Source organism: Lycorma delicatula, chromosome 8, assembly GCF_047948215.1.
Source record: "Lycorma delicatula isolate Av1 chromosome 8, ASM4794821v1, whole genome shotgun sequence".
In the NCBI taxonomy this organism is placed as follows: Eukaryota; Metazoa; Arthropoda; class Insecta; order Hemiptera; family Fulgoridae; genus Lycorma; species Lycorma delicatula.
In genome coordinates, this window is record NC_134462.1 from 14552827 (window position 1) to 14574241 (window position 21415).

General features: G+C 29.0%; 1 protein-coding gene across 1 annotated transcript in view; it reads right to left on the reverse strand.

Moving 5' to 3' along the window:
• The window catches only part of LOC142328941 (uncharacterized protein KIAA1143 homolog), a 129725-nt gene that overhangs the window by 101204 nt on the left and 7106 nt on the right, over positions 1 to 21415 (reverse strand). Inside the window, exon 2 of the mRNA XM_075373130.1 lies at positions 18964 to 19090. Coding sequence (XP_075229245.1) covers positions 18964 to 19090 — 127 coding nt within the window. The remainder of the gene's footprint in view (positions 1 to 18963; positions 19091 to 21415) is intronic.

The following is a 21415-nucleotide window of genomic DNA, read 5'->3' on the forward strand; positions in this document are numbered from 1 at the left end:
TAGCTTTAGCCCTTCGACGCTCATATGTTTGATCTTCAGTACCAGCAGTTCTGGATCCTGATTAAACTTCAAGTTGCGGGATTTTTTATAGCCTATGAATTCTCTACAAAAACGAAGAAAGAAAAAAAGATTCTTCGAAATCTGTGCAAACGTTTTTGGATAATTGAGTAACAAACAAACGTTCAAATTTATATATAGTATTACAAAACGATACTGTATTATAGACCTATTCACCCCCATTATGAATCTCAGCCACAGACTTCGAGTTTTTGTGTAACCACCAGATATGTGGTCTTTATCCTTTTACATGGATTTGAATACTAGACTATGAATACCGGTGTTCTTTGGTGGTGGTTGGATTTCGATTAACCACACATCTCAGGAATGGTCAAACTGAGTCTTTAATTAAACTAACGGTGATTCCTGAGGCTTAAACAGAATACATACCTAGTAAAACCGTTCAAATATCAGGAAGTATATTCAAAAAGGTCTGAAAATCCTTAAATTAGATCCAGCAGGCATCTAGCCAAAATCATCGATCCATACCGCCCAAAAAGGATAAAGTAAAAGAGATATAGGAAGAAAGAGTTAATCTTAACAAATCAGAAACTGTGAAACGGGACAAACCAACCGATCCTAAACTACACTGCACTTACTACCTTTAGATTGCGAAAACGTAATCGTCCCACTCATAATTTCCTTGGAGATAAGGGATATTTTTATCCAAGACGGGAACAGTACATTTCTGTTTAGATACTGAAGAACCTCCCGAAAACAGGCATCAAAATTCCTATAAAAACTCTTGTTAATCAGAATTTTATACCAAATGCAACCCTTTCTTTTTCCTGTTTAGCCTCCGGTAACTACCATTTAGATAATACTTCAGAGGATGAATGAGGATGATATGTATGAGTGTAAATGAAGTGTAGTCTTGTACATTCTCAGTTCGACCAATCCTGAGATGTGTGGTTAATTGAAACCCAACCACCAAAGAACACCGGTATCCACGATCTAGCATTCAAATCCATGTAAAAATAACTGGCTTTACTAGGACTTGAACGCTGGAACTCTCGGCTTCCAAATCAGCTGATTTGGGAAGACGCGTTCACCACTAGACCAACCCGGTGGGTTATACCAAATGCAACCCAACTAAAAGCTACTCAACGATTTCCCGACCTGGAATTCACCATCGTAGTAGTACTATGAAAGCGAAGAAAAATCCAATAAATTGTAAACACAAACCGCACGGAATTTGGGAAACGAACCCTATTCTTCCTTTCAATCCAGTCATTTAAATCTGATCGAAAGTCATTTTATAGTTCATTGGGTAAATATGATTTAAAATTAATAAGAGCAAATATAGAAGGGAGACGTTGGAAAGGACAAACATCAAAAAAGGATATGAGAACTCCATCAAATTTCTACGTTGTCTCTGGATTATAAAGATAAAATCTTTCTCACTAGAAAAAATCGTAACAAAAATTTTAATGGATTTCCGTAAGAAAATTCGATTAGTTCTTCCTAACTGATTGATTTTCAATTATAATAATAAGCGGCAATCAATAAATTACGTAAATTTAAAATTATGGTTTTTCTAGATTTCCTTCTTCAGTGTTAGATTACCAATTCTAAAGTTATATTTATTTCACGACTAAAATTAAAACAATAACAAGTAAAGGAATTTTTTTTGTAAAAGAATTTTAATTATAATAAAATTTTCCCAATTGTTTATTCTTTATTGTATTGTATGAATTACACAGGTATCAAACATTATTTAAAAATATACACGTATATATTACTTTTTTTTTACCCAATTTAATAACAAAAAAAATAAAGGAACCATGCCAACATGAACAAAGAACACTTATAATCTGTAATATCAATGTATTAATTATTTTTAAACTATTATAATGAGGAAATTCCTTAAATAAATACAGATGTGTGTGTGTGTATATATATATATATATATATATATTTAAAAAAATTAAATTATATTATATATATTAGAAGATATAATATCATAAAAAAGATGTACGCTGGATCAATCGGTTATCCGTTATTTTTCCGAAATTCACTTATATCTCCGGAACGGTAACACCAATTTTAACAATTAAACAGCGTTTTGATATCAGTACAAGGGCGAACGTTAAAATTATAAAATAGAAATAAGAAACCGAAATGAATAATTAAAGTACCGAAAAAACAAACAGTAAAATCTTTTAATTACAAAAATGTTTCGTAATACACAGTTAATGTGAGATACGCAAAAATGAATCGTGCCTTGAAAAAATTTTCAAGACTATAAAATAAAAAACGGTTACAACTATTTTGTAAAATTTTAGTGAATTTTATACCTAAAGTTAAAGTTATGTATTATTTTTACACGATTACGATAAATAAAACAGTTTTGAAAAACTGAATCTCCTTTCCCAAAGAGCAGAGCGAAGCGATGCCTGGTTGTTAAGCCCAGCGAGCTAGTTTTACTAGTAAATTACATACAGTTAAAAAAATAATAAAATATATATATATATATATATATATATATATATATATATATATAAACCTTGACGTATAAATATAAGTCAAGGTCTAAAATTTTTTAAAGATTTAATCTAAATACACAAATTTGGTTTCACTTTTTCGACGCAAGTAAAAATTATATATATTAACCTTTTTGTAGATAAAAATCTAATCAAAGGTGATAATTTTGAAACGAATATGCTGCAAATTTGAAGTTTTAACTACATTAAATTTTTATAGATTGTAAAAGTCGAATGAATGTTATAAAACTATTTAAAAACTTTTTTTTTATTTTTATATTATTTTTCCCTATAAAATGAAGAATAAAACAAAAATTTACACCACGTTTGGGAAACAAGATTTTATTAAATCTCCCTTGTACCTTTCTGTTTACGTAAAGATTAATGAACGGCCCCAAAATTACAAAACACTACGGTTATGATTTATTAAAAAAAGCTGGAAAAATATTGCACGAGTTTCTCGGCTAAGCGATTTCATTTTTTTCACCAGAAAACCTTATTTGTTATTCTAGTTACGATAAATTTTGTTATTGGTCAAGCAAATAACCACCTTAATGAAAAAAATTGCTTCCATTTTGGGCCCAGAATATAATATAGATGACAAACATTACTATAAGTTTAATAAATCTTTAGGTAATCACGAAAAATACTAAAAAAGATTTTAATTATAAAAATAAAAGAGTTAAATCCAAAAAACAAAATAAAGCTATGAGGGATACCTCTTAGGTAAAGACCGCTGGGAAATTTCTCTCCTTAAGGTTGACGAACCTTTGTCGTTCATGGCCACGCTAGTATGTACACACTGCATTGTTGCCTGTAAGTTGTCACGTTGTAGTATCTTTGATTATGTATGAGTTATTACGTTATAAAATGAATAGGAAAATCGATGTTGCCGCCGACTGTGAAATACGTGTTTTAAACCATCAAAATGTTACGGCTGAAATTCATAGGCAGTTGCTTGCTGTGTACGGTGATAATGTAATGAATGAAAGAAACGTCAGAAAATGATGTGAAAGGTTTAGAAATAACAGAATTAATGTGCACGATGAAGAACGTTCGGGGAGGCCCTCGATAATCCCCGAAGACTTATTGAAACGCGTCGATGATGAAATCAAAAAAGATCGTCACTCAATTATTTCCGACCTGGCCCTTCTTTTTCCTGATGTTTAAAGTGCTGTTATCGGTCGCATTGTTCGTGACCATTTATACTTCAGAAACGTTTGTGCACGTTGGGTGCCGCACGTCTTAACAAAATGTCACAAAAAAATCCGAATGGGATCTGCTTTGGAATTTTTGATGCGCAACACAGAAACAGGCGATGAGTCCCTTAATTCAATCGTTAACGGCGATGAAACATGGATTTCGTATTACACGCCAGACAGAAAACGGCTGTCAAGTGAATGGCGTCATCATTAATCACCAACCAGACCGACAAAGGCCACAGCCATTTGGACGCAAACTGATGGCCACAGTCTTTTGGGATCGGTTTGGGATACTGCTGATCGATTTCATGCCGTGTGGAATGACTATAAATGCAGAAGCCTACTGCGAAACTTTACATAAGTTACGGCGCGCCATTCAAAATCGGCGTCGTGGGCGGTTGACCGACGGCGTCGTTCTGTTGCACGATAATGCACGTCCACATGTTACGGGCCCGACAAGTGATTTACTGATAATATTTGAACGGGAAATTTACGATCACCCACCTTATAGTCCGGACTTAGCTTCTTCTGATTACGATTTGGTTAGGAAATTGAAAGAATATTTGAGCGGGTAAACAATTCGCGGATGACGATGACTTAAAAATGCTGTTAATCAGTGGGTAAATAGATTGGCAGCAGAAGAATACGACGAGAATATATTGAAGCTGGTGTATCGCTACGATAAATATCTTAATTCATGTGAAAATTACATAGACAAGTAGTATAAGGTATGTAGTTTAAGCGAAACAAAAAATATGTATAAAGTTTTCAGAATAAATTTTTTTATAATGAAACGGTCTTTACTTTAGAGATAACTTCTCGTATATTTTTTAGATATGGAGGAATAAATTTTAAGAAAAATTAAAAATATTCATATATATATATATATATATATATATATATATATAGGTTACGCTTAACAAATTTGCTTTTTTAAAAAGCAAAAAGTAAACCTTTTTTAAATCTTACAACCTGTTCAATAAAGGCTAAAAAAGAAAAAAAAATTTTTCACTAAACGTTTCTGAATTTTAGGTCTAAGATTTTTAATTTTAAAAAATTGTAGACATTTCTTGATAGCTCTATATTTGAAGGATAAACTTTCAAAAAATTAGAGCAAGAAAAAACATATATTTCGATTTTAAGAGGTAGGTTTTATATGGATTATCTATATACGGATTGTAAGTAACAAATTTTCTTTATTAAAGTTTTCTCTAGAACGCCTCTGAAGAAAATTCAAATCAGTTTTCTCGCGATATCCCCCCATCCTTTTAGAATTTCAACAAAAAAATGTTTAATACCTATATATAGAAATATTTGAGCAAATCTGAAGAAACTCCGTTACGTCAATCCAGGATATTAGGCTAACCCACCGGGTTGGTCTAGTGGTGAACGCGTCTTCCCAAATCAGCTGATTTGGAAGCCGAGAGTTCCAGCGTTCAAGTCCTAGTAAAGCCAGTTATTTTTACACGGACTTGAATACTAGATCGTGGATACCGGTGTTCTTTGGTGGTTGGGGTTTCAATTAACCACACATCTCAGGAACGGTCGAACTGAGACTGTACAAGACTACACTTCATTTACACTCATACATATCATCCTCATTCATCCTCTGAAGAATTATCTAAACGGTAGTTACCGGAGGGTAAACAGGAAAAAAAGAGAGAGGATATTAGACTAAAAGCAGTACGGCATACATGAACGCATGTCCATACATTTTTTTTTTTTTTGTCTAGATAAACTACTTGAACCCTAGATAAAGTCTAAAACGTAAAGATTTGCAAACAAAAAACCTGAAACTCTATTTTTGGCATAATCACCATACATACCCCCTTTAAAGTAGTTAATGTAGCTATACATCCCGGAAAAGTAAAATGTAATTCTACAGATTAAAAAAAAAACAATAAACTAGCAACAAATTCTAAATTTTTCACCAAAATTATCTTTTTCATTCATTTTTTGTTGTTGCAAAAGATGCAATGCTTTAACATTTAAATTATGTGACTATTTAATAAATGAATGGATATTATCGAAAATGATGATGATGATGATGAGACGGGCCTTATCCATACCACGTATTGTTTGCAACGGAAAAACGGTGACACGTGATACAAACATTAAATATAGTCTTGTCTTTTGATAAAGGTACTGATAAATCCGCATACACATTATTAAGCACACAACTACAAGATTCTAGTAACTGATTTAAAGTAAAAGTGTATCGCAACACCAGTTTCGTACTATCTGATCGGATGGAAGTCTATAATTACCCGTTACATCAACGAGATGACACATGCAACAATAAAATATATTGATACACGTTACAGATAAGAGTAAGATGGACCGATCCATGATTTATCTATCTCATGAAAAAAATTATCAATCTGCAAAGCCGTCTGTTTCTCACCTGTTGTCATGGAATAATCTGAATCTTATATGCTCAACAGAATATTGCTAACCTCACACAAAAGCACGAGACCAGAATTTTGATGTAGCGACACTAAAATCATAGCGGTTATATATATTATGCGTTTGCACGCACGCATGGTAACAAATGTCAGGAAAACACTACGAACTTCTTTCGTTAAGACTTAAAATATCTACAGCCACGAATTGGATTCCAATACAAAAACCTGTTGACATACCGTAACTATAGTTTTTAAATTTTGAAAATGGCGGAATATTATTCCAAGTTTACAAGAAATAATTAATGAAAATTCGGTGAATCAAGTGATCGTTCTTAGTAAAAGTATTTATATTAATTTTTTTTAAACGAAATGATTAAATCCAGCACTTACATTTCAAACTATTGCGAATAAATTCGCCGATCTCCATGGAGGAGTGGTAGCTTCTCGGCCTTTCATCCAGAGATCCCGGGTTCGAATCCCGGTCAGAAATGACATTTTTTATACGCTACCAGATTTCCATTTCATATTTTCATTACAAACTTCTAGCTTATACGGTGAAGTTTTATTAAATAATTCTTTTCTACAAGATTTTATTCAATCGAAATTTAATTTTTCCTTTTTTAGAACAATTTCTTTGACGCCTAGTATCACGCTGAAAGTGAATTACAATAAAATGTTCTTCTACAAAACCATTTTTTAAGAATAATAAATTCCGTTTCTTAATTAGCTAAAGCTTTAAATTTTCGTTTAAATAAAATACAATCAGCATTAAATAAATAAATTTTTACACTAATCGTAATACAAAAATAAATTTTATATAAACCACATCAATAAAAAAATATCTGATGTGGACACCACATGACTTCCTTGTACGCCTATTAAATTACATATACACATTTTTTGCTGCACTTCATTTAAACTTATTACATTTGAAAGTGAAATACGATCTTCCAATTCTTTAATAAAGTGGACAGTTACACAATTGCTGAGACTAGAGAACGTGTACACAAATAAGATCAGAAGATTACATCGAACCAAACAGAACAGCGATTAAATGAGTGGCAAAAAGAAAATACTAAACGAAATTATGATCAACTTCGACTTAGGGAGAATATTGTCCGACAATATCAGAGGACTAATTTACTAAAAGATAAGAATTTTTAACGATTTATTAAAGATCGGGCATGTATGCCTTAGTGTATAAGTTGTTCTCGTAGGGGTCTATTTCTCAATCACTCTGTAGTTAACTTTAATGTAGATAAAATTTAACAGAGATTCTAGAAAAATTAAATAAAATTAAACAGAAATTAAACTAGAAAATCAAAAAAATAATACAATTCTAAATTATAATTTTCAATTAATATTAAATAATCAGATGTTTCACCAAATCTGTTACATATACACATATGTAATGATGCCTATTAAATTACATATACACATTTTTAAAAGTACATAAAATTTTATTTCACTAATAACTTCTGATTTTTTTTCATATTCTCTTTTTTATTGTTATCATTGAATTATTAGTTATTGTAATTTTTTTTACAATCACGTGTTAATAATTATTAATAAATCAATATATTTAAATTAAAAAAGGATATGAAGTCGGGGATTTGAACCGATGTGCCTTCCCTTGTAAAGTCCAAATATTTCATTAATTAAAATTTGTTCTGGCTATAACTCTGGAATCAATGAAGATAATTATCGCTATAAGATACATCGTTGAAAAGCTCTCAATAAGGGCTTATTACTGTAGTTAAGAAAAATTCCAAAATCCAATTTTTTTGGAATTTTGGGCTTTTTTGAAAACTTTTGGTTCAGTCGATTGAATTCAAAAGGGGAGGTGCACAACTAGATATTAAAACAGTCTTAAATCCAAAATTTCAACATCCTACGGCTAATCGTTTTTGAGTTATGCGAGATACGTATGTGCAGATAAACTATTCAAAATCGATATTTCCGTTGAAATCGGAAAACCGAAATTTTTTGCTATTACAATACTTTCTTTACTTCGTACAAGGAAGTAAAAATATTATAAAAATAGAAAATTATAAGACAAAAATAGATGTGTTTAAAGTTCATATTAACTATTTAGACACAAATAATGTAAGGTAAATACAAAAAATTACAATTCAGAAGTCGCTACTCAAAATTATTTTGAGCATGTTTTTACGTACACCTTGATCACAGTCCAAAAAAAATATATATATTTTTTAAATTATTAATTAAAAGATTTATTTATACGTAATATTGTTCTGTAAAAAAATCTTTCAGATGTTTTTTTTTAAATTAATAGGTGGGAAGATTTTTCAATCGGTTGTATAATTAATTAAAAATGGCAACGGAAACACGGTAAGGCCATTTCTTGTAAGCCGATGTATAGTAATGAGTTCCGTAGACTGAATTGGTAAAGGTGGATATTTTTTTAAGACTAAGTGACCGTTCATTTTAGCAAAGGTTGTATATTAATAAATATAGAAACAAAAAGATAATATAACATTTAATTTTCAAAACAGAAGTCTCACAATTCATACTTATGAACGCCAGATAATGAACTGACAGTCATAGAAACTCGTTCTGATTTTTTCAAGGAGCCTCAAGAGATGACATTATACTTTATACAGGATATACGTAGGCATGAAAATATTTAACAATAATGAAAAGCTTAGCGGTTTATTAAGGCGCTTCAAAGCAAAGATGCTTGAAGGATAGAAAAGAAAAAAAAGAAATGAAGATTAAAAAATCCTTAGTTTTCGTTTTCAGAGTCTTAAAAGAAAAAAAATTTGAAGAGGACACATAAAATTTCAAAAATAAAAAACGAAGATCATTTTAAATCTTGAATACCAAGTTTAAAAAAAAAGCTTATGGTTAAGATGATATCTTATTTATTAAGATATATCGAATAAGAATTGTGATAATAATACTTATAAAATAAATACCTTTTATTGTTTCACTGCGTTCAACAGATATTTCTTTCGTAAAAAATTAACATCATTGCTATCTGACCAATCGTTGAATTGAATTTGAAATTTTACTTCATTCAAAAAAATTTCAAATTCATAAAATATATACAATGATAAATTATACTGCGCAGATTCACCCTTCAACTTTTTGGACTCAGGGTGTCATGAAATGTTAAGAAATGTAAAAACAAATAACTTATGATTTTTATCATTTTTTTTAATTGTTATTATTGAATTATTTTCGTAAAATGTTTTTTACAATCAGAGGTTAATTATTAATAAATCAATATATTTAATTTTAAAAAAAGTTAAAAAAGGAGATGAAGTCTGATTCGAACCGATGTCTTTCTCCTTGTAAGATCCAAATTATTTCATTAATTAGTTTCATTTGACTATAACTCTGGAACCTATGAAAATAAGTACCACTTATGATATATCGTTGAAAAGCCCTCAATGAGGACTTATTTATTACTGCAGTTAAGTAAAAATCAAAATTCAAAATTATTTTGGATTTTGGGCTTTTTTGGGCACTTTTGGTACCGTGAATTTCAACATCCTACGGCTAATCGTTTTTTGAGTTATACGAGATACAAACGTACGCGCACATTCGTACGTACAGTCGCACGCCGCAAAATGGATATTTCCGTTGAAATCTGAAAACCGAAATTTTTCGCGATCACAATACTTCCTTTACTTCGTACAAGGAAGTAGAAATAAATGCAAAAGGGTAGTGGTTGAAATATCTGTAAGTAATAGAAAAAACATTTTCCCAAAAAGTTTTACAATATCAGGCAGTAATATTTTTTTTAAATTACCACCAAGAAATTTACCGTTATTTTTTTTTGTTTAATGATATCGCTAGATAAGTTGAAGCTTGTGCAAGGAGATATAAAAATGGAATTTTATAGAGTATGAAAAGTGCCTTGCCTGACCGGGATTCGAACCCGGGACCTCCCGGGTGAAATAACTATTTAAAAAATATTTATCGCGTACGAAATATTACACAAAATTAGGATTCACTATCTTAACCCACCGGGTTGGTCTAATGGTGAACGCGTCTTCCCATATCTGCCGATTTGGAAGTCGAGAGTACCAGCGTTCAAGTCCTAGTAAAGTTACTTTTATACGGATTTGAATACTAGAACGTGGATACCGGTGTTCTTTGGTGGTTGGGTTTCAATTAACCACACATCTCAGAAACGGTCGAACTGAAACTGTACAAGACGACACCTCACTTACACTCATACATATCATCCTCTGAAGTAATACCTGAACGGAATTCCTGGAGGCTAAACAGGAAAAAGAAAGAAGGATTCACTATCTTGCATATAGGAGTTTAAACTTGGAAAAATAATAATTTTTAGATATATGTACTCTTTCGGCACATATACTACCTGTATAACACAACCTTTACTACATTTTTAGGTATCGCGTACGATGTCTTATTTCATTTATATTGTACATAAGAGAAAGAAGAATAAAATCTGACATTTCTATCTACGTAACCTTCCTCATCAGATGTTTTACACTGTATTTAGCAACAGTAGTGTAAGATTTTTATTCTTATATCTTTTATACCTTACTGAAAAAATTAAGTCGTGAAATAAAGTTGTACAGAATAAAAGGATGGAACACGACATACACCAATAAATAAGCACCCTTACAATAATTAGAATGTTTTATAATTTTCTCGATTACATTTCCAAAATAGTCATAAAAAATGATCAAAAAACGTAAATAAATGAAATAAAAAAAATAAAAAAATCATTAACTGCATATCTGATTAATCTGTGTTCTTTCTCTTTAAATTAAGAAAGTTTGCGAAATATCTTTCCACCATATTTTACATGCTACTTAAACAATTTAGCATCGACATAAAGAAGTTACTGCTAATGACGTAAAATTAAATTAATCATGCATGACAAGCGTTAAAAAGTTAATTTTTAAAACTAGCACATTTAAAACAGCTCAATTTACAATAATCTCTCCTTACTAAAAAGAAGGTCAAATCATTTATATTAAAAACAAAAAATCAATTACCAGACTTAAAAAAAAACAAAAAACATTTATAATAGATTTTTACTTTCTTGTAAAAAGTAAAAGAAGTATTATGATCGCGAAAAATTTCGCCTTTCAAATTTCAACGGAAATATCCATTTTGACCATCCCTAAATCCATTTTGATTAGTTTCGGCGTAACGTCATTACGTACAAATATATCTCGTATAACTCAAAAACGATTAGACGTAGGATGTCGAAATTTTGGATTTAGTACTTTTGTAACATCTAACTGTGCACCTCCCTTTCCGATTGTAATCGAAATTAAAATTAAAATTTTAATTAATGAAATATCTGGATCTTAAAGGGAAGGCACATCAGTTCGAATCAGACTTCATCTCCTTTTTTTTTATTTTTAACTTTTTTTTATTTATTATTTTAATTTAAAATTATTAATTTAATAATTATTAACTCGTTAGTGTAAAGAAATTTTTACAATAAATAATAATTCAATAATAAAAAAAACATAATAGTGAAATAAAATTTTAGGTACTTTATTTAATAACTAAATGTAATTTAATAAGCATTGCATATGCGTATATGAAACAGATTTGGTTAAACATCTGATTATTTAATATTAATTGAAAATTATAATTTCGAATCGTAATATTTTTTTGGATTTTCTAGTTTAATTTCTGTTTAATTTTATTCAATTATTCTGGAATTCCTGTTTAATTTTATCTACATTAAAGTTAACTACAAAGTGACTGAAAAATAGACCCTTACAAGAACCACATATACACTGAGGCGTACATGCCCGATTTTTAATAAATTCTTATCTTTTAGTTCATTACTCCTCTGACATTTTCGGATAATACCCTCTCTAAGTCGAAGTTGATCATCATTTCGTTTGTTTGTTTTTTGTTGCCAATCATTTAATCGCTCTTTGGTTTTATATATTTCTTCTGATCTTAATTTGTGTACACGTTCTCTAGTTTCAGCAATTGTGTAACTGTCCACTTTATTAAAGAATTGGAAGATCGTATTTCACTTTCAAATGTAATAAGTTTAAATGATGTGCAGCAAAATATATGTATATATAATTTAATCGGCGTACAAGAGTCATGTGATGTTCACATCAGATTTTTTTATTTGCTCAAACGTATCATGATCAGTTAGCTGGTTACTAAAAAAAAAATTCGAGTTTCAATGAAATTTACCCAGTGTAAATATTTCACGCTTCACGGATACCAAAAACAATTCTCACGGCTTTTTTTTGGCAATTGAAAAATATAAGAATGACTTGCATACAAGTTTCTACGAATGGAAAGCCAAAGAAAGAATTAAAATGTTTATAAAATATCTTTTATGAAGGGGAACTTAATAAAACAATTCATAATACAAGAGAAACAATCTTCCTTGGAAAAGTTAAGTATATTTCAAGTGAAAATAGTCGTTTTTTTAACAAACTCTGTAAGTGATCGTTAAAAAGACTGGTAAAAAATGTTACAATCAATTACGCAAAGATATATATATATATATATATATTTTACAATTTTTTAAAGAATTCAAGAGAAAAATTATTCCTCAAAAGTATTGAAAATAATTAATATATTTAAGAAAATAAAATAACTTAAATTAAATTAAATACAAACTGAAAAAGAAAATATTACTCTCACCATAAAATAATACTATATAAATAATAATAATAATAATAATAATTGTTATATAATATTTTGGAATCACAAGTGCAAAATCAAAATATTTCAAAAAACATCAAGCAAAAATATCAGTAATTATCAATAATATAACTAATAAATATTTTAATAATGACAAGTGCTTAGGTATACGCGTACAAATGTCTCAAATATATCTAATCATTACAAATGTTCAGAGAATGTGCGCGCGCGTACAAACGGAGGTCATTTAATTTATAAGTACGTAATCTTTTCATACAACATCAAATAAATATAAGATAGAAAAAAATATACTTATACATATACTAAGTATATAGTACAGAAATAGTAAGGAATGAAGTAATGTAAGCGAATTAAAAATGGGAGTTTTATTTTCGCGTATTAACCGACGATAGACGCCTGAGGAAAGGGAGGGGAGGGTGAACGGAGAAACAGATAGGAAAATGCATGTAGTACGATATGAAAAATCATGGTGTACCCGAGGATTAAAATAATTTCGAAATAATAACCGTAATGTGAAATTTATTATTAATTTAACTAATTAATACGATTTATTCAATAAAACAGCCGTAAGTATTTATTTCCGAGAAATAAATATAAATAAAACATAAAAGATACAAGGTAAATAAAATAGGACGGTATATAATAATAATAATACAAGTACGTACGGGCACACACAAGCGCACGCCTTGTTGCTTGGTTAGACTTGGAAAGTCGGGTGAAACCATTTTGCCAAGTTTATAATAGGGGTGGGGAAAGATGGGGAAAAACATACAGCTATATACTAACACACAGTAAAACCGACCGTACACCCCTCCACGGGAATCACGAATGAGCAAGGCCCGAAAATTCCCGGATGGAATAGAATATGTTCTGTTATGACGTCATGGAAATCTGGGTGCTTTCAGTTAACTACAACTAAAAGTTACCCGTGTCGCTTGAAATCGTCCCGCGAACGGGTGCGTTCTACTATCCACACTGGCGCTACAATATAGATGCGGTTATGTTTAGAAACTCCTTGACTATAATCTGTGACGTCATGACCCGCCGTTTATTGAATAGACGCTAGTTACGTTATACATTGTGCATTTTTTTTTTTTTTTTTTAATAAAAGATAGATTATTTTTTCGCTTAAAATACCCCAAAACAAATTAAAGTAATACAAAGATGAATTATCAAAATTTATTAAATTAATTAGCTTACATTTAGATGATTACAATAAACAATAAACTTTAACAATACAAGGTATGAAATTTAAAAGGAAGAAAACACATAAAGGTTTATATTCAAGGGTAAATTAAAATTTAAAAAGTATAATATATAACATAATTGATAAACAGAGATATTAAGTGATATAATATGAAAAACATAATTACATTAACGTAAAAATATGCATGCAATTGATTAGTAACAATCTCAGTTTAACAAGACTACAGCAATGGCAACCAGAGATAAAAAAATATATATAAAAATCAATTACACAAATACATATATTGCAATGATGTCTTGATTTTAATTTAAAAAAGAAATTTATTCGAACATTATAATAGAAATTATAAAAACAAAGAAAGCACAAATAAAATACTTTGTTAAAAATTAAAGCTAAGAAAATATATTTGTTGTTACACAATTTAGATATGACTTTCAAATGTAAAAAAATATTAAAGTTTAAAAGAAAACTGAAAACAGAAAATAAAAATACCTTTAAAACAACAATCTTGTTACATTATGCTCTTAAAAAAAAAATTTACATTGGATTTACTTTTTTTTTCTACTGAAAGAAATTATTGCTTACTTATTTTTATTATTGTCTATGTTTATTATTGTGTACATTACCAAATTAACTTTAATGAAGGAAATTTATAAAAACTGCAGGTTAAAAAAAATAGAGAATTTTTAAAAGATTCTATTTTAAATAAATGTATGCATATTATATCACTAAATTTTGAAATCCGAAAAACACAATACAGATGGAAAATGACCATGGAAAATGTGTGTGTGTATGTGTTGAAAAAGCAAGGATGAATATACCTACAGATGAGAAAATACTAAAAATAAAAATTTGAAAATGCAGAAACAATCCTGAAGCCACTTGTTTAACATAATAAATTATAATAATAAAAATAAATAAGCAATAACCTTTTTCAATAGAAGAAAAGGTAGACTGAACTATAAAATGTAACAAAAAATTTATTATTCAATCTCTCATGAGTGTGTAATGGACAGAGGGTAGTGTTACACTTCATGTATCTGAAATTAAGTTCACGTACACATACAGATGGACTGTTCCCACACATAATTATAACAAACATCAAAAAAGTAATATTAAACATAGTATTGCAGTATGGAATACCTATTAAAAAACAGAAAATGGTTTCTAATGGAAAAATGAGACGATAAACAAAATGAAAACATAACCAAATTAAAATAAAAACAACATTACTACATGGTTACAAACAGAAAATAAAGAGTTTAACAGAATTCAGAAATATTTTGGACTATCAATTTAAAATTGGCACATAATAATTTTCATAGTGGTGAATTTCATGTATAAAAAAGTTCTGTTACCATTACATTTCCGTTCTACAATTTTATTACTTCCAGTAATGGAAGTCTTATCTACAAAATAAAAAAATAAAAAATCTTATTTTTACTTGCTTTTCTTTAACTTTTTTTTTCATGTCTGTCCTCAAATCTTTCATCGTTAATTTAACATGCTTCCTAACATTGCTGATTGATGAAATTTTTCAGTTACTAAGGTCGGTTGACAATACAATACTCCACCTTAATTTTGTAAACATCCTCCTGTATGGGGATAAATTAAGGGTGCAGGTGTAATAATTTAACATACTTCCTGACAATGCCTACTGATGAAATTTTGCACAGTTACTAAGGTCGGGTGACAATACAATATTTCACCATTACTTTTGCAAACATCCCCTCGTACAGGGGTAAATTAAGGGAATAAACAATACATAAATACATATATTTATAAATATATTAGAAAATTCAAATATGATGTTATCTTTTGAAATCCAAATTAAACTACTAATCAAACTGATGCAATGTATAATAATTTGATTAAAGTATGACTAAAAAGTATTAAGCAAGTTTTTAAAAAATTTTGTAATATTATTATAAAACATAATAAAAAAGAATAAAGAAAACAACTAATAAAATACCAAACCGGCTTATAATAATATTTAAGTAAAAAACAATAAAGAAAACTAATCATATACCAAACTGCCCTAAAATAATATATAAGTAATAATAATAATTTAAAGAGTCAGAGATAAATTAATTAATAAAAAAACTTATAGTTTTCAAAAATTATAATTCCATTTTAAATAAACCAATAATTGATTAAAAAATTTGCAAACAAAAAAATAATAAAATAACTATAATCTAGCATTACCACAAAATTAATGACAAAAAACTAAATAATCATTACAACTAAACAATAAAAATTATCAAAATCATTACTACTGCCCATGTAAAAAGTAAAATAATTCTTCTTTTTAGTTATTAATAACACAGAAAGTCAAAAGGCCTCTTTCCCTCCCACTCTCCCTCTGTGTGTGTGTGTTGTAAGAGAGAATACATTATAAATACATTATAAGAGTGAAAATGCCAAGAGCCTGACTGTAATTCAATCTGAGAACCAGCTGTCCCTTTTTTCTCCAGAAACACAATAGTAAAACTCCTTTAGTACAAGAGGAATCGGTCAGATTTGCATTTTCTGAGAGCAATGATGCTCACTTTACAGCCAATTCCTGCCTGAACAGAGTGGAGGCATTACCTGTAAAGGTGAACATCTACCTTTCAACAGGCTTGGCATAGCACTGTACAATAATACGTTTAGCTCAGTGAAAAAGCAGATTCAAAAACCACTTCACTTCTAAATTTCCACAGTAAGCCCAGCATGGAATAGCTGTTGGTTTGATTTAAACCTTTTTGGTTACAATATCTAACAAGTAAACAAATGTTTTTAAAGAAAATACTTAAAATTGACATATAAATAATTTTTTAAAGATATCAACAATGAAATTACACTAAAATATTTTTTTTTTAATTGAACGTGAATTAAATGCATTTACCTTTCATGAAAAAACAGTGAACATTGAACACATGAAAGATCAAAAAAATATTTTACAAATTCCTCAAAAAATCAGTAAAAAAACTCCTGGAAAAATTCACTTCTTGAGTTTTAGTAAGTCTAAGAACAATTCAAGCCTCCAGTAAGAGATCTGGTAGAATCCTCAGGGGAGATTCATCTGAATAACTGCATATGCCATTATTCTGAGAATGGATGATTGTGTTTAACTGGTTTTTTAGGTAATCAAATTTCTAGCGAATAATGAAAGCAAGATTTATGATAGCATTTAACTGGTGATCCAAAAATTGAAAAAGTATCCTTGGCATTAGGGACAGTAGGGGGAAATATGGTTATGCTATTGGTCAGCCATACTTATTTTGCAGAACATTTGTTGTGCAGATATGTCAATGAAATTCTCACTAGAGCAATTTGCTTTTATTATGGAATAGTACTATGAACAATCTTTATTTTTTACGTGCAGATGCAAGAATAATGTTAGAATATGTCTCCCGATAGTCGAATGCTAAATAAATTGAGTATCAAACATCTGCTCGATAACTTGGTTTGCACATTTGCCTTTCAGTGTTGGAACAGTAGAAATAGTTGATGACATCAACAATAAACTGTTGCAGTATCTTCAGTATCTATTGCGTAAACAGAATTTTTAGTCAGAATTCTTAAAACAACAGTTTTAAGAGCAATATGATGTTTAAAATTATAAAATTGAGTAGAATAATTATAAGTATTTTTAATTATTTATTAAAATTATGGAAAAATATTTTGCAATGTTTATTTTGATAATGAAGCATATTTCCATTTAAGTGACTGCATTAGTGAGCAAAATAATCATATATGAAGCAGCGTTAATTTACATATGTATCAAGAATATGAATTTGAAAACCACATTTAAATACAGTAAAAATTAGAGATCCAATTTCAGAGAAGAAAATTTATGGACATTTTTTTCTTTTTTAACTGTAAATAAAACATTTTTATAAAGATATTATAACCAAACTGATATTGTGCTCTATAAAAGTCTGAAGGGTATTAACCTACAATAAGATTGTCACAATATACAAAAATTAATTTTTAAGGTCATTTAATTTTAATAAAAAAAAAGATTATGACCTCTAAGAGGTCTCCCAATTTCACACCACCAGATTAGTCTTTAAAAAAACATTGTGTATGATAATTTTCAGACTACTTAAAAATTGATGTACAACAAATGAAACAGTAAATGAAAAATATTACAAAGTCAAAATTATTGGCTCCTGTAATGATATTCACAAATGTGGTAAAAAGTTTGTTCGTAGGTGTACATTTCAACAAATATTGTAATATTATGCTTTCAAATGATATCAATAAAAAATATATGATAATATATACATAATAATAATACATAATATATGATAATATATACATAATTATTTATCAATTTATTTCATTAATATTTTTATGCGTTATTTATTACTAGTTTCATTTTATTATTATTTCTTGAGTTATATGTCTTTTGGATTATCCAATATTTATAATAGTAAATGTGAAATAGATATCCTAGAAATACCAAAACTAGGAAGATCCTAATTGATATCTCAAGAAACTGAGGGTAGGGAAGTAAGAATTGTCTGTAGGTGTCCTCAAAGTCAACATCTAAGTAGAATTATCAGTCTTGTGGCTTTCCATTAGAGTAGACTGTCTTTCTAACCAGCTATTTCTTTTCTTACATCCTTGGTTTGGATCTGCAGATATGGGCCCTATCCTCATTGGAATACAACTTTAATACTATAGACCTATCAGAGTATTCTCTGTTTCCTAACTAGTGATTATACAATAACTTTGTTGTTTATTGGGTTTAGTCACTCATAATACTCAAAAATCAACAAATTAAGCACTTTCCACAACAGTATTATAAATAAAATTACAAAAAAAATAATAATAACAGTATGTCATGTCCAAAAAAATGAAACCTTATTAAAAAATAACAACAGATTTATATTTTTACATAACAATGTAAAATCAATTTCAGTAGATTGTAATAAAAATAAATACATGACTTTTCTTACCTAACTGCTTTTTAATTTCATTGGCCTGTTCAGCAGTTAAATCTCCTGGTTTTAATACTACCACTGTCGGTTGATCTTCATCTTTATCTTCAAAATCTTCATCATTTAACTGTGGAAGAGATTCGCGCTGCAACAATCATTAAAATAAAAAGTTAAAATAGACCGAAATTGAAAATAATATATTAAGCGATTTCCTGTTTTCATAATAAGGTTTACAATACTCTGATTAAAATAATACAAAAAAAAAAAATAATAACTAAAGGCAGTCTTTAGATACATCTTGGCATGAAATATAAATTTTTTTCTAAAATCTGTGTTCTATCCTAAACTTAGACAAAATTTATAGCATTTAAAGAAATTGTTTAGCATATATAACTAATTATTACTCTTCTTTTTTTTTTAAATATCTATGAATTATAAATAACAAATATCTGGATATAATCTAATTTTTTATTTATTCACTACTTATTTTCATAACATAAAAAGATATTATAATAAAACTGGGTGATCGGGTGATAGAAGCATGATTAGAATTTTTACAAAGTATTTTGTATCAAACTTTGACCAGCAGAAAACCTGTGTATTTTATCACAAGGAAAATCTTTTAAAATATATTCTAATATCATTTCCAACTTAAAATTCTATGGACAAGCAATTTAAGAAATGAAAAACATATATCTAAGTATTCTTCCAGTTTACGTTATCAGTAAAGTATATCTGGTTGATTTCTTATTGTAAAAGTGTATTGTAAGAATCTTAGGTTCCTGAATGGGGTTTCTATACAGCCACTGGTTAGGAAACAATTGCCGGCAAGAGTGGATCCAAAGGTGCAATTTGGAGAGGGATTAGGCCAAAATATTACATCTATAAATTTCATAAGATATCTCCAAACACTCAAAAATTATAGAAAACTTTCAGAGTTGAGGAGCAATTCTCCAGCTGTCTGTCCCTTAATGGATTCGTAATTATATTTTGGACATAAGACACAGAAAGGGCTATTCTTTTAAAATGCCAATTATTTTATTTATTCATAATAGTTTTAAAAAATTTACAAAATTGAACGAATAAAAAGTAGTAAATGGGTACATTACTACAAAATTAAACAAATAAAACTATAAATAAGACCATAGAAAGGTATATTAATACAAGAAAATATTTTAGATCTGATGAACAATCTACCCTATCTAAGGTATTTTGTGATACACATACATACATACATAAATACATATATATACTCTACATTAAAAAGTATTATTGTGTACTTAAACAAATACTTCACTTACAACACATAGTAATATTAAATAAAGATATTACGCATATTATATTACACCAAAAACATAATTCAATAAATCCATGATATGAATACCAACATTATCAATTAAATAAAATTCCGGTTCTTTAAATAAAGTTTCACCCTTTTAACTCCTTTATCCAATGTGAGGTATATTCTTCCTTTATAAATAAATCACTATCAGAATTAAGAAGATTATTTCTTAAAAATGGAAATCTTATTTTGAACTCATGTTGTAACAATCATTAGCCTCTTGGTTTAATTCAAACAAATGGGAACTGGGGCAGACATAAAACCTATAGCTTTCTAAACGCATTCACCACATACAGTTAAAAGCCTTTTTGTTTAACAAAAAGGCACGATTCATTTTAAAATAACATGAATAGCAGTTTTTTGGAGCTTAAGTATTCTAGCCGCAGCTGTTCCTCAAAGTTCAATCCATATGAATTTAATTCATAGGTATAGTTACCACTAAGTAATGGTGAGCTTTGAGTGGCAACGATTACTACCCAACATATATCATGCATCATGTTTATACTACTAAGAGATGACCAATTATGTGTGCCAATGTTTCAGAGAACAATAATATAGCAATGACATACTGGCTGATCATCCAAGCTTGCTTGTATCCGTTGCTTTTTTAAAAGGACTAGAAATACTGCTAATCACATGGACATAATGTAAACGATAGTATTTTTGTTGCCCAATAAAATTAAATTTCTGCGTGTTTTATTACATGAAAAATTCTCTTGATATGATCAAAACGATTTCTATTAAAATAAAATCAAACCATGTTTTGAAGTACCGATCAGTGAATTATTTGCCGATCAGAAATAAGAAATTAATTTACTTTATTTACTTCCAAATTATCAAACATAAAAATAATACCAAGGATGCTATAAATCTGTCCCCATATTTTCAGCTCAGATCCACAGTGTCTACGAAAATCCAAAATACAGCTAAGAGGGTCAAGGAAACAGAATGAACCTAAAGAGAGTTAAATAACTTTAACATCCATGCAGGAAGTTATGTAAATCCTATCCGTAATTCCTCATTAAATCACATATCTTTACTCATGAAATACAGTGAATATGAAAACAACATTTGAAACAGGGACCTAAGGAATTTTAAAACAGATGATCGAATACAATACATAGCATT